Here is a 14,997-nt window from a genome sequence, read left to right as displayed (position 1 = left end):
GAATTGTGGTCACCCCAACAAAACACTGGCTGACACAATATGACACACCAACGACCCAAACAGCTGGGAAGTTCCCGAACTGTGGACCAAAGCTCCCACCTTCTCCCATGCTCCACATCTGGCTCACTTCCCGCCACCCATGTTCCAAAGCATGGAACACACCAAGTCTCCCAGCACTAACAGGCCTGTCGACTGGTCCACCTCTTGTGAACTTCTCCAGCATGACCTGGAGCTGTGTAAGTGCTGGGCTGCACAGAAGTGCGCGGCAATCCCACATGAATGCAAGCCTCAGGTGGAGCGGTTTTTAGTCATTCGAGAATTCTAACATCTCCCCAGGAGGCACACCTGCAAGTCCATTCACTGTGGTCAGTCACACGGAGCAGAAATAACACAGGATGTGCAATCAGAGCTCAGCTCAATCCAGCAAGCACATCTGACTCCCACACTAAACCGTGAAACCCTTGGGACAGCGTTCGTGCATCATTCGTGTGCTGGCACAGTGGCTGCATATAAATGTGATATGAATGTATGATTGTTGAAGAGTACAAAGCCAAGTGAGGTGAGCGCTATTGTACGAGGGCGTGAGCCGGTCATGCAGCAGGAGCGGCATAATCGACTCTACTGGAAGGCATCAGAGAGGCCTTCAGGAGGCGCATAAGGACCGGCTGTGGAGGAGGGCAGAACTGGAGATGGGGCTGGGGGAGCAGAGTTCTGAGCACACAGAAGAGTGTTCACAGGCTGTGGAAGCACTATGTGTACCCCACAAGTGTGGGGGTCCCCTGTGCCCTGCACAATATCCAGCACAGGGGAAGTGCTCAGGACAGGCCTGCCAAAGGACGAGCAAGGGGATGGGCAGTTGGCAGTCAAACAACAAACAGATGGACAAGCAAGGGGCTGGTGGTGGCAAAGGTGAACTGAGAGTGCAACTCCTGCACAGCCTGTGTCCTGTCCCTCTGCTTTTGCAGGACAACACTCTGAGCCCCATGAGGACATGATTGCTGTGGCCCTGCTCCCCATAACACAGTATCTGAAACAACGGGTACTAGAGAGTGGTTGTGAACAAAGACATAAACCAACAATGAGCCTGGTACAGTGCCACAAACCTGTACTCCCAAATACTCGGGAGGCTGGGACAGGAGGATCACAAGTTCAGGGCAACTTAGCAGGACTCTGCCTCAAAATAAAAATAAAAAGGGCTGGGATGTACCTCAATGGCAAAGCACTGACCTAGCCATGTGGGAAGCCCTGTGTTCCATCCCCAGTATTGAAAACAAACAACTAAATAAATAAACAACAGTGGTGGCAGCATCAACAAAAAACAACAGCTCACAGGAAGAGCTCTGATCACTGAGTCCTTATTCATGCCGGGGACTGACTGACTGCTTCATGTGCATCACCACAACCCGAAGGGGCAGAGAGCGTCTCCGCCACAGGAAGAGGCCGCCACAGGAAGAGGTGAACACAGAAGAGAAACAGATAGCGTGGTCCACGTCACTGACTGCCACCTGCCAGAACCAGGACTCAAACCCAGGCGGGTCTCGCTCTGAAGACTGTGCTGTTGGCTGGAATTACTCTTCCAACCCTGGGGCTTCCTACCAGTCCACCACCCCACTGGCCCAATGCCAGCTGCAAGAGCTTGCTTGTGGCTCCAGTTCTACCTCTTCCCAGTCCCAATTGCAAGTGGGACTTGGCAACAGAAGCTGCAGGAAGGACTGGAGAAACTGAGTCCTTTCTCCTGCCTCCTCAGGATGCCCCGCTCCCCAACAACATCAAGTAGAAACTATTTTTCTACAACATTCATTCTTAAAACTTTGCCCTGTGGTGCTACAATGTTAAAAGCAATGATTATATAAAAAGAGCATGACTCAGAAACAATCCAGGCCAAAGAGTCAAGACCTCGGCAGGGAAGGTGACGCCCACTGGTGCCACAGCCAGCTCCTTGTTGGGCCCCTGCCCATGCTTCCCAGTGTCAACGGGGCCCAGGAGTCAGCCCCTCCCTCCCATAGAGCTGCGTGGTGCCAGCTTGTGCTCCCTCCCTCCCTTCTGGTAACAGGGGGTCAGCTGACTCTGCTATGGGGTTTCCAGCTTGGGTTTATGAGTTTTAATGCAAAGTGCCCTCGTCTATCTGGAGAACGGTTCAGTTTCATCATTTGTCATGGTTTGAACATGAGGTGTCCCCCAAAAACTCCTGTTAATGTAGGAATGTTCAGAGGTGAAATGTTTAGATTATGAGAGCTTTAACCTAATCAGCGGATTAATCCATTTAATGGATTGCTAATTTAAAAGGACTAATAACTGGGTGTAACTGTAGACAGGTAGGGTGCTGGAGGAAGTAGGTCACTTGGGCATGCCCTTGGGGATTACGTCTTGTCCCTTGACTCCTCCTCCTGTCTCTCTGCCTCCTGGCTACCAGGAGCTGGGCTGCTTTCCTCCACCACAACTTTCTGCCATGATGTTGCTCTTTGCTTTGAACCCAGATCCATGGAGGAGGCCTGCCACAGTCAGACTCTGAAACCGTGAGATTAAAATACTTCTCCCCACTAAGTTGTTCCTGTCAGGTGTTTTGGTCACAGCGATGAGAAGCTAACACACCATTCCAGAAAGTCTGAGAACAAAGCAGAAAAAGCTAAAATGATTTCTAAAACATCTTAGTGAAAAGAGAGAGCTTAAGTAGGGAAATTTAGACAAAGACCCACTCATCTTCCTCAGGTGGGCCATGCATTTGCTTATTTAAAGTAAGCCTTAACAATTCTGATATTCTAGTTCCCCAGGTCCCAGAGGGACAGGAAAGCAAAATCATGAGCTCATTTCCCCATATGCTTGGAGAGCAACCAAGTGACCACTCCTCAGCCACTACGTGTCAAGCAGTGTTAGGTCCTCTAGAGATGTTGATGCTGGTTCTGGAACCACTGTACGGGAGAGGGCTGGGTCCTGGCCTGGTGAGCATCCAGAGAAGAGCACTAAGTCATCAGCAGTTGGCTAACGTACTCAAGACTAGTCACACAGCTAACTGGCAACAGGCAACCTGTACCAATGGTACCAGCAGTAACCAAGAAAAGGGAAGAGCCACATACACCCAAAGAGCACGGTGGGCTGGGCCAGCAACTGCAAGCACCAACTGCAGAGCAGGAAACTAGAAAACCACCCGCCCACAACACCACGCCGAGGACCAGCAACTGCACAGGCCTGAGTTCCCACGGCAGGGTCCTGCTCTTTCCAAGCACTCAGCACACTTGGAAAGATGTCTAGCGGTGTGGTTTATTTTTGTATTAAGTTCTGAGGCTTAAGTGTGACACATTCAAATAACAGGCAAATCCACGCATGGGGAACAGCTCATTCCCCTCTGAGGCCAGAGTCCAAGTATTTGCATCTAGAAATGGCACGAGGACAGCCACAGTGCCACATGGGCTCTCCTGCAGCTACGCAACACAGGAGCAGAACAGCCCAGTTACCAGACTGAAGGCGGTTCGATGCCTCACAAGCAGGCCTTTCTGTTCCTGTCCCTTTCCCTCTTTGTGTGTGGCGTGGGATATCTAAAGGAACTTTGCCAACCCAGCAGCACAACAGGCAGTTGGGACTAGCGAAAAAAAGCGTATGTCACTGTTTCTCCGGTAAAATTCAGTGTCTAGATAATGGTCACTATCTTAATGCTGTAGTTCGGGTTAGTGCCACCAAGGGAAACTGGCCGTTTCACTCTGAGAACAGTAAGGAAAGTGTCACTACTACCGACTTCCAACACACAAGAAGTCATTAACCCTTGCTAATTGCAGGAATGCTGGACTTGGACATTTGTGAGAGAATTAAGCAATAAGGAGAACCCTGCCCCAAACAAAGCACTTGCGGACTTTTAATCATAGCAACATGGAGTCATCAGTTTTTGTTAAAAAAGTAAAAGCTAGAAGGATGCAGAAACCCAGGGACGCACGAGTGCACTTCTGGGCACGCCTGGGTAGGGAGCTGAACTCGGACTCACACTCACACAGCCTGGGCCGTGTGAGGGAAAGTGATACGTTCTCCTTGATTGGGAATTCATTACAACAGAATCTATAATTGTTTAAACAAGGAAGCATTACATCTTTCACAATCTATAGGCTTGCTTCCAAGGGGTACATAATTAGCATGATTACATTACGTGGCTAGATAATCTCTGTCTTGGAATCCGGCAGATCATAAGTACTCATCTCTGGGGCAGAACTTGTGAACAGGGACAAGCTTGCCAGGGACGTGCTTCTGGGTTCAGGGATGTCCGGGAGCTTTCCACCGTCTGAAGGAGTGCCTCACCCGATGACAGCCCCATGCAGGGGGTGCCAGGGCTCCTGCTCACTGGGCTCCCGTGTCACCAGCACTGTCCTCGGTTACTAGGCAGAGAGGCCACAGCAGTGAGACAGAAGGACACACGCCACACACACCAGAAGACCTCTTGAGGTGGTTCTGTGTGCTTCACGGTGAAGTGCCGCGCACATGGCACATGAAGAGCCCAGAGAGGAAAGGCTGCTGTTACCACTGAGATGTAAAGCGACACTTACCGCACACAGAGAAAAGAGCAGGGGAGCCCAGGGAAGGGAGCATTTAATTCCATGTGGGGAAATGTCACCGAGTAGACATTTAAGAGACCACTAAAGAAGAGAAACACAAAGGGCTTCAGATGAGATGCTGCTGCAACAGAAATGGGTGCTGCTAAGCATCCGCCACCGGGACCCGCCTTCCCCACCCTGCCGCACACACCACCGCTCAGGTTTCTGCTGCAGACAATTTTCTCACCCCCTCAGAGGGCAGGTCGTGCATTCTGCTGACGGCCTTCCGGGACTACAGCACACCAGCCACAGGAATTAGTCCCTTTGTATATTTTGGAAGCAGATGGTTTGTTTCCATTAATTTAATTTCACATGTAAATGTACTGTAGCTTGGGACAATAATAAAAAAGAATGATAGCTTTAATTTTTCGCTTGTAACTGCGTTGCTCTGAAAATGGCTATACCCTGCTATATTACATGTCTGTCTTCCTCCCTCAACATGAAAAGTGAGGAACCAGAGCTGAGAACCAGGAAGCCTTGGCTCTCGCCCTGGTTCCTTGTGAACCTGAGACAGGTCCTTGACCCCTTCTGCTTTTACTCTCCCTGTCCATCAAGTGAAGGCAGTAACACTCGCCCACTTCATGCCAGGATCAACCAGATGCCAGCACAGAAAAGCAAGACAACCAAAAACAGATCAGACGTGTGCAAGGCATGATGGGAAATCCAGTCTGTGGGCAGAGAGGTAACTGTATCCACAGTGTCCACAGTTCCCTAGGAACTCTGGTTGCCATGAGCATTCCCAACTTCCTGCCTCGTTCTTAGTAAGTATTTACTAGGGATGACCAGGTACAAGAAAAAGAGTGGCTGCCTCCCGGGATGAGCACAAGGAACTTTCTGGTGCATTGGAGATCTTGTACGGGGTGGGCTAAACAGGTACACATATTAGTCAAGACTCATCACATGGCCCATTTCACTGCACGCGCACGTTACAAAAACAAACTGAATTCCAGTCAGATGCACACTACAGTATTTAAGAATAAAAAGTACGGAAGCCTGCAACTTACATTAAGCAGTATTTTAAAAATAAGACGATCAATGAATGACTAGTAGGCTGGACAGACCTGTGAGGAAGCAAGTGTTCATGGCAGAGCCTGGACGGCAGGGGCCAGGTTTACTATGAAATCCTGTCAACTCTTCTGTGTTTGAGTACTTGGTAACCAGAGTGGGAAGGAGGAAAGGCAGACGCACGAACAAGCTCCAGAAGAGTTGAGAGGCACACAGAGCAAACGTGCCAGGGTACCCTGGGAAGGCAGGGCTGAGAAGATGCTGGGCAGAGGCAGCCTGGAGCACGCAGGAGCAGCTAGGGCTCCCCAGCAAAGAGGACAGCCTGCAGAGAGCACGCGGCACAGCTGGAGGAGCAGGGCATCGCCTCAGAAAGTTGTGGGGCTCACCCACTGCTGTCCTCCACTGGACCAACACGCGAGACGGCCGTCTCCGACCAGCCTCATTCTGTAAGCATGGAAATGGCTTTCCATCAACAATCCCTCAGTACTGGGCACCTCCCATGGGCCAGGCCCTGGGAATAAAGAACACTGAGTCACAGTCGCTGAAGAAAGGGACCAGGACACAAGCAGTCGCCAGGTACAGTGGTGACACGGCTATTGTGGTGGTGATTTAGGGCACTCTGAGCAAGAAAGAAGGACCCAAGGAGCACGGCTAACACCAACGGACAAATTCATCGACACTGAGGAAGCAAAAGGGGCAGCAGCGGAAGTTGGCAGGCTGACTTCTAGGCAGAGTAAAAGTGGCTTGGCCTAAGGCCCAGGTCAGGAAGTAGAGATCAGCCCCTAAGGACCAATGCCAGTGGAGTACAGGGGACGGGCTGAGATGAAGATAAAGCACCGTAGGTGAGGCCTGGTCACACAGGACTTCAGCACCAGGGACAACAGGGAGCCCATCAAGGGCTCCCAAGGGTCTCGAGAGACAGGTAGAACCATGCTTCAGAAAGACAAGCAGCTCATAAGGAATGATGATCACACAATCTACAATTTAGGATTATTTGAGAGACGGAAAACACTTTTCAGTTGCTAAACTGTAAAAGCAAGACAAATTTATAGCAAATGTGAAAGAATTTCACCATATAGTTTGTAATTTTCTGTATTCAATGTTAGCTTGCTTGGTCAAACATCAACCAAATCCTATAACAATTAACTTAAATTCCAAATACCACATGAAGGTATCCTGCATTAGAGAGAGATTTTTCTGTCTACTGCATTTATTTGGTTCCCAAAATGGAGGTGAGGGGTGGAATAGTATCATCAAATTTCCCAGACTAAGATCCACTTTAAGCCAACAGAGCTGGTCATTCAAAACGTGTCTTCTGCCAAGAAGCAACACAGCCCTTCCTCCCATACCTACCCTTGGTGGTGAGAATTTTCGAGGTGACTTCCAGTTTCTCCAGTGGCTCCATTCCAATATTTTCCAATGTAATGACAAGTTGCTGTGTCTCTCCATTGTACAGCTGGACGGACACATTTGTAGATACCTCATCACCAGAAGAAGGCTGCAGTGAATGTGCAGATCTGAAGTAAGAGCAATAACAAAGGTAAGTCTGAGGAGGAAGGGGAGGGAAGAGCCGCCCCTGCTCAGACCGGCCACATCGGGAGGAGGGTCTGCACGCTGACGCACTCCAGAAACCTGGCTTCACTCCGGGACCTCAGCCCAGCTCTCAGGGACAGGGCAAGGTGCCACGCATTAGGGTTTCCCACACACAGACCAGCCTGGGCTTTGGTGTTGCAAACCTGGTCACCCTCACTCAGCCCTCACTGCTCATGGGTGTGTGAAGGACAAAAAAACTCAATCACTGCATTGTGGAAGACACAAATTAAACAATGAATTAATCCAAGCAAACCACAAGGGTGTTGCTCATGCTCAAAAGTGCCTTGGGGAAATCATGGACTTAAGAGGGAAACTTCTAAAAACAATTCCTACTGGAACTAGAGCCAGGGAGATAGAAGTGTACAGAACCAATCTGGTCTCCCAAGTGCAAGCCATGAGCCACACCCACAAAGACCAAGGTAACAGAGGGCAGCAACTGTGGGGCTCTGTCCTCCTGCCACTCAGGTGAGGCCCTGCACATGGGACAAGCCCCAGCAGCCAGCCCTGCATGCAAGAACAGCCCAGTCTCTGCAGCCTCCCTGAGGCTCCTGCACCAACACCCTGGTGCACCCAGGCCTGCAGTCTGTGAGCTCTGCACAAGTTCCAGTGAACTCCACTGGATCCACACTACTCACTAGACCAGTCTCTCCTTCCCAGGCCACAGGCAGCAAACAGACTTCTGCCTAGGAGGTCACTGGGACCGCAGGAAACAGAGATAGAACAAAGAACAGCTGGAGACAGGGAGAAGTGCACATGGTAGGGAGGTGAGAAAGCTTACACAGGTTCAATCCCTAAATTCAATCCCTCACAACACACACACGCACACAAGTACACACAATTCTAGAGAACTCTGGCTATCAAGGAAAGGGGGAGCTACAGGACGTCATGGAGAAGGGTGGGCACTTCTGGAGCCTGAGGATTTGCCTAGCACCCCACCCCCCTCCTTCCTTTTCTGAAGGATTTCCACCCAGGGCCACAATTGGCCTAGGGTACATAAGCCAACTCTGTGCTCAGTCAAAGCCAAGATGAGCGATGAAATGATCAAGTAGACCCAGGCACGCCACACTACCCCACCAGCATCCAGCAGCTCCAATGACCAGCTTTCTGACTCTGCCCTGGTCAGTGCACAGTCTCACGTCAAGCCCAAGTGCAGTTTCCTGTACTACAGGAGAGCTTCATGTCCATGCTGTGTGGAGCAGGGAACAGGACATAATGTTCCAGACAGCAAAGATCTCACACATCTGCTACCAGAGAAAAGAAACCATGCTTAAAACATGGTGCGGAAGGGATGAATTTTTTTTTTTTTTTAAATGGGGAGGACCTCACAAAAAATAGAGGGAAGTAAAAGAAGGGGATTGAAAGAGAGGGAGGGAGGAAAGGAGGGCATGGGAAAGTGTTCACGTACGAATATACCAAATTAGTCATATATATATAATGCACTAATTAAAATGGCAATAACAATAATAGGAGGGAGCCAAGCAGAGTGGAGCAAGAGATGGGGGAGCGTGGGGGGAGGGAAAGGGAAGGAGACTGATCCAACCATGGTGCAAGCACACAGGAATACAACACAACGAATCCACCATTATGTGTAAATGTAACACACATTTACACACAGTAAAAAATAAATGTTTAAAGAATTTAAAACTTTTTAAAAAATGTAACAAAGGAGGTGTGGTCAGCAGTTGTGCGCTTCCTGGGGCCTGGGTTCCAAACTGATGCTAAGCTCCCAGAAAGCAAGAGCATGAGGCATTTGGATAAACTCTTCTGAGTCAGGAAGTTAATTCTGCCAAGGAAGGAAAACTGACCCACATCCTTCTTTCCATTCTTTAACATGCAGGCCTCCTCAGGCAAGAGCTGCCAGTGGAGAAGGTATGAGGGCGTAAGAAAGCCCTGCTGGGACTCGCTGCTGGCATCTCGGACAGCAGTTTGCCAATACCCTCAGGCAGGTGGGAAGGAAGCAAGGGCAGGGTGGGGGCACACCCAGAATCCCAGCGACTCAGGAGGCTGAGGCAGGAGGATCACGTGCCTCTACTTCAAAATAAAATAAAAAAGACTGTTTATAGAGCTTGGTGGCAAAGCACCCCTGGGCTCAATCCCCAATATTTAAAAAATAATAATAAAAAAAAAAGACGGACAGATGCAGAGCAGGAAGGAGGGATTGAGGAGAGCAGAGCAGAGGAGCTGTGAGCTACAGGGCCTGGCCCTGACGATCTTAAGCAGGCACAGGATAGGGGCTGAGATGGCAGGTCAGGCCCCCAGGGAGGGCTGCCCAGGTCAGGCCAGGGGCAGGTGCAGCATCCTGAGGGGAGGAGAGGCACTCCAGGACAGGAATGGAGGTTTGCCCGGGCGAGCCTGGGAAGGAAGGGTGAGGTCTAAGCAGAGGAAGCCCCTTTTTAGGGATAAGGCCCTAACATGTCTGGGTGGCCAAGCAGCCCTGGAGCTGCCAGGGGCCACTGGGGATGGAGGTCAAGCTGAGACCACAGATAACACATTTTTGCCACCCCACCACTGGTACCACCCCAAGTAGCAGGCCACCTGCCTGTCTCACCTTCTCAAAATACCAGTGCTTGAGACTCCAGTTCAGGCTTAGGCCTCCCCGCCTGGAAGGCCACGCTGCTCCACTGCCAGGGGCTGTTACCTAAGGGGCTTCCCTGACAGCTCCCTGGAGACAGTCTGCCGCCCTGTTTGGCAGGGCCTCTGCTCTCTGCCTCTACAGACCCAAGGCCTCTGGACACGTGAGTGACACTACCTTGTTCTCCCCCTCTACATTCAATTCTGCTTCACTGTGGTCTGCATCTGTGTGTTGACTCGCTGGTCCCTCTTCCTTGCTGCATTACTTTACCAACTTCCGCAAATCCTCGGGCCTGCACACCGTCCTGGCATGGGCCCTCCTGGGGCCCCAGGGGAGACTTGAGCTCTGGTCCACTGGGGATCACTGCGGGAGCAGCAGGCACTCCTGGCTCCAGTAGTTCTGACCCTCCCTCCAGACTGAGCTCACACAGGGGACAGGCACTGGTCAAGGGGAGTTCTAAATGCCAGTCCTATCCCACAAGGCCAAAAGCACCCACAGGTGTCAATAAATGTGAGTGGATGTGTTGTGCCTGTCTCAGGTGTTTTTATTTTAGAATATTATCAACTCATCTAAGGTGGAAAATCACCTTAGTAAAATACATACATTCTTAAAAACAAGAAACAGCACTTTTAACTCCAAATTGGAGTTAAACGCCCTCTGCTAACTCCTGGTCTCTCTCCAAGGACCAGGAGCTCAGGTGAGGATGCACCCCCAGAGCCCCAGGCCTCCTCACTGGGAGGCAGCCGATACCTGTGCGTGTATGTGCCCAACCACAGGACCACAGAAACGGGGCAGGTGGGCACATGGTATCTTTGAGAACTATCCTAAAGGCAAGAGGAAAATGAGGGAGATGGAGTGGCAGCTAGCACACCCATTTTCTTTGCATCTCAAGAGCTGGCAAGATGGTCTCTGAGCAGGGCGCTCACAGTTCCTTTTCCTGAAATCCTCTCCCTTCCTGGTAATAGCCCTCCACCTGGGAGCCTTTTCACCTTACGCTGCCCACCCTTCAGCTGGGTTGTGTGGGGGGCTGGCAATGTGAGCAGGCTACACTGTCACCTTGAATCTCAGCAAAAGCCCAGGAGCTCAGCCAGGAGTCCTTCCCGACCAGGTGTCTGCCACCTGCCACAGTAGCAGGAAGAGTAATGGGTCAGGTCCGCCAGGAGTCTGCAGGGTCCTCTGCTGGAGTGACAGGGTTTGAGGCAGTCCTGCCCTCGAGAACAAGGACAAGGCTACCCTCCCAAGGCTGCCAAGACCTCGACTGAGACCAGGTGTCTACAACACACTGAAGCCAAAGCAAAATGATCTGTGTAAACCACTTCACTGAGGCGTGACGTACCGGCCATGATGTCCCCCTCTTTTAGGTAGACACTTGTGCTCAGTAAGCTTACCAACTGAAACCCAGTTTGAGAACGTCGCCATCACCTCAGAAGAGACGCCCTGGTGCACCTGCAGGCCCCCGCTCCCCCCACTGCCTGCAGCCCCTACCCAGCCGACTCCTCTCTGCATCTGCCACTTTCCCATGGCATGTCTCCGAGGTGCGTGTGTGCTCCAACATTATCGAGAGCCGGCTTGTTGTTATTGCTGAATGATATTTCATTGTACAGATGTGGCACGTTTTGTTTAGCAAATGATAGACGTATGGGTCCTTCCTTCTCTTTTGACCTTTGTGAGTAATGCCACTACAAATGTCCATGCATGAATTTTTGTGTCAAGGTGTTGTGACCTTCTTGCAATTGCTGGGTCACAGGTAAGTTTGTGCTCAACTTCTCAGGAGAGCTCCCAAGTGTCTCTGAAAGGGACATGCCACTTTACGCTCCCTCAGCGGGTCAGCTCCTCCCCCCTGCCTCCCTGATCCCAGCCACCCTGCAACTGGGATTTCAGATGACGCCAGCTCCACAGAGACTAATGATCCGAGCCCCCGTCCAGGTTGCTTTGAGCTGCTCGGATATTTTCTGTGTAAAATAGCTATTTGACTCTTTTGCCAACTTTTTAATTAGGTTGTTTGTTTTCTTATTACTGAGTTTTAAAAGCTCTTTATGTGAATACAAGCTCTTTATCAGATATATGATGTGCAAATATTTTCTCCCAGACTGTGAGTTTTCATTTTCTTGATGGTGTCTTTGGAAGTACAAAGGTTTTTAATCTTGATGAAGCCCAATTTGTCAACATTTTATTTTATGGAGCCTACTTCTGGCATCATATCAAAGAATCTTTGCCCAACGCAAGGTCATAAACATTCTCTCTCCTGTTTTCTTCTAAAAGTTTTGGACCTTTCGCCTCTTCCTGTCAGGTCTGTGCTCCATTCGAGTTACTGTCTGGTCCCTGCAGAGTCCCCCCTGGAGGAGCGCTTCTGGCACAGGGGCTCATCAGAGTTGTAGCAACAGCAAACTGCGATTGCTGGGTGCTTCTCGTTCTCTGCCATTGACAGAGCTCTGTGGGCAAGGGACAGAACTACAAGCTCACTGTCACAGCCCTAGCACCTAGCACAGCACCTGGCAGAGCAAAGGGCCAGTGAACATGTCAACAGCCTTTAAAAGCATGTCATAAAACTCCAGGATACCTTCTATTAAGACGACCAAAAGAATGCTCATTGTTCATAATAGCAAAAGTTTAAAATATCACAAATTCCAATAGCAAGGAAATAAAAGGTTATGCAACTTTACCTATCTTTGTGAGGTACCTAATCAATTTTAAAATTGCATATTTTTTAAAATTTATGAAAATGTTTTTATGTTATGTAGCTGCACAAAAAGTTTTCTATAATACTATATATGATGTATGATTTCAAGTATTCAAATATGTATTTTTAAAAAGTGTGGACAAAACACCACAAAGAAAGAGTACAAAGCATTTATAGTCAGTGATTCTGGGACTCCTGAGACTTCTTTCCCTCTCTACAAACAAATAAGAACAAAATCATTTTTTGAAAGAATAATTCTTAAATGACTTAAAACATTGTTCTTCTAAAAAGTTACATTTCCAAAGGCTAACTTCACATTTGGTTCTCATCCTGTAAGAAAGATTTCAACTTAGTTCTGATTCACGTTCAGCAAAGCAAATTACCTACTGGCATCTTAAAGAAAACCTCAGTCACATTCTGGTCAAAGAATTTCAGACTAACTAATATACTCCTTAGATATTTTTTAAAATGTATAACTAAAAAATATCCGTAAGAGCCAAGTCTTATCAACACTTAGACACCACTCGTGGAAACGCTACCTGGGCAGAGAAGTGCTGATCTGTAGTCTCGGCAAGGCTGGAATAACTTCAACAGTGGAGCCGCTGGTTTTGATTCCCGGGAGGTTATCCAGCAGACAGTCACTGAAGACACCGAAGACAGTGGTACGGTAACCTGGAACGCAGGGCAGAACTCACACCTCCTGGCAAGGCCCACAGCCCACCCAGAGCTGCAGTGAGGACAACGCAGGCGCCCAGCCCTGAGGCCTGGTCTGCCACTGCCCCTCCACCTGGGACCCTCGATGCAGCTGATAATGGCACCTGTGTCCTATTTCACTGCTGACCAGGTCCAAATGCAGGGCAGATGTAAAGGTCCCTGCAAACTAGAAATCTCCAGAACCTAATCAGTATCTCATTCCTTTACTAATTTGCTTTTCAGATTTCTCCATCTCCAAAATGAGAATGATAGTTAATATGCCTTTGCAGGGCATAATGTGACTTAATGAGTATCTGAAAAATGCTTCAAAACCTTCTGTTGAGGATGAAAGTTCAAGAGCCAATTACTGCTATTATAGCTGTTATGTGATACGGCAAATCTGCCATATATACAAGTACTATCACTTAAGATAAGCAAATTTCCCAAGCCACCCCCCCCGCAAAAAAAAAAAAAAAAATGTTGGTTAGATAAGCCCTCAAATTTGTTTAAGCAAACCTTTAAAATGGCCTTTGAAATTTTGAGGCCGCTATCAAAAACAACTTCACTATGCAACAAGATTAAACAGCACCCAGAGCCCAATGCCCAGGGCAACACCTTCCCTGCACACCGTGCTGGGATGCACAGATCTCCAAAGGGAGAAGCCAACTACTTGCTCAGAAGCAAACCAGGCCAGCCCTGCCAGAATCAGCCCTCCCCAGCAGCTTCAGGTTCTCTCCCCACTCACGGGACACCCAGCCGCCATGCTCTCTGGGCTCGCCCCTCTCTGTGGTGAGTTCTTAAAGGCTTCTTTCACTGGCAAACAGTTTCCTACCCAGAAACCCCCATGCCACCAATGCCCCCACACTCTTCTCTCTGCAGAACTTGATATGGTATGGTTTTGTCTGCTAAGCAACCATTATTTTACAATTCCTAATTACAGGCTTTTCCCTTTTCTTACCTATTGCTTAAAACAACTGCCTTATAAACCCCAAGTCTAATGACAAATACGTGCTAGTGGCCCATGAGGATGTCAGATAACACAGCCAGCCCTTCCGGCCAAGTCTGAGGGACAGAAGTGCACACAAGTTGACACCAAGGATGGACACCGGGAGGGGTCATCCGGGGGCCCCACCCTCACCGTTACAGACACGGGGGTCACCTGGAGGCCGCGGGCTCACTGGTACACATCAGCCCTGGCTCTCCTTCTCTACACAGCTTTCCAGGCTGAATTGTCCCCACCGGCTCCTGCACTCCTGCCACAGCACCCTTGCCCCTTTCAAGGCAGCAGGCAGCACCCTTCAGGGTGACTCCCAAGGTCCCCTGGGGCTGCCCTCTATCAACCTTCCAGCCCCGTCACCACCACCCCTGCCCTGACCTCCTGGTCACCCGGGCTCCCTGAGTGAGACCCTGTCTGCCCTACCACCAGTCTCTAGACCAGCTGTTCTCTCTGCCCAAGACCCCCTCTCTGCACCCTGCTTACCAGCCCCTGCCTCTCCACTGCCCACTCCCGTTCATTTGGGTAATTCCCAGTCACTTGCTCTGACAGGCCTCTGCCGACCTCCCCACGCCCAGTCCTACCTCCACGTGCTGGGCTCCATCCTGATGCCTCCGCAACACACGCAGCCTGTGACTACTGCTGCCCTGGCCTCCCTTGCCCGGCAGACCGCACCTTCCCCCTGGTGTGAGGGGCTCCACACCAGACACTAGGGTGCTGCTGGGTGAGACAGGCATGGCCACCAAAAAAGGCCAGCAAATAAGGCCTGGCATGGCAGGGCACGGGCACCCCACAGAAGGCCTGGGCTGCAGCCTGCAAGACAGACCTGGTAGCAAGCAGGCCCGTGGGCAGGAACAGCAGGCCCAACGCACCGGGGGAAGCCCTG

General features: G+C 50.1%; 1 protein-coding gene across 5 annotated transcripts in view; it reads right to left on the bottom strand.

The window, feature by feature from the left end:
- The window catches only part of Trappc9 (trafficking protein particle complex subunit 9), a 533,127-nt gene that overhangs the window by 391,740 nt on the left and 126,390 nt on the right, over positions 1-14,997 (bottom strand). For all 5 annotated transcript variants that reach the window (XM_047546065.1, XM_047546089.1, XM_047546081.1 and 2 more), the window contains 2 exons: positions 12,964-13,096; positions 6,933-7,096 (listed from right to left, as the gene is read on the bottom strand). In XM_047546065.1, the coding sequence (XP_047402021.1) occupies positions 6,933-7,096; positions 12,964-13,096 (297 nt within the window). The remainder of the gene's footprint in view (positions 1-6,932; positions 7,097-12,963; positions 13,097-14,997) is intronic.

This window comes from Sciurus carolinensis, chromosome 1 (genome assembly GCF_902686445.1).
Source record: "Sciurus carolinensis chromosome 1, mSciCar1.2, whole genome shotgun sequence".
Lineage (NCBI taxonomy): Eukaryota > Metazoa > Chordata > Mammalia > Rodentia > Sciuridae > Sciurus > Sciurus carolinensis.
Note: the sequence above shows the minus strand (reverse complement) of the source record. Positions and strands in the feature narration are given on the sequence as shown.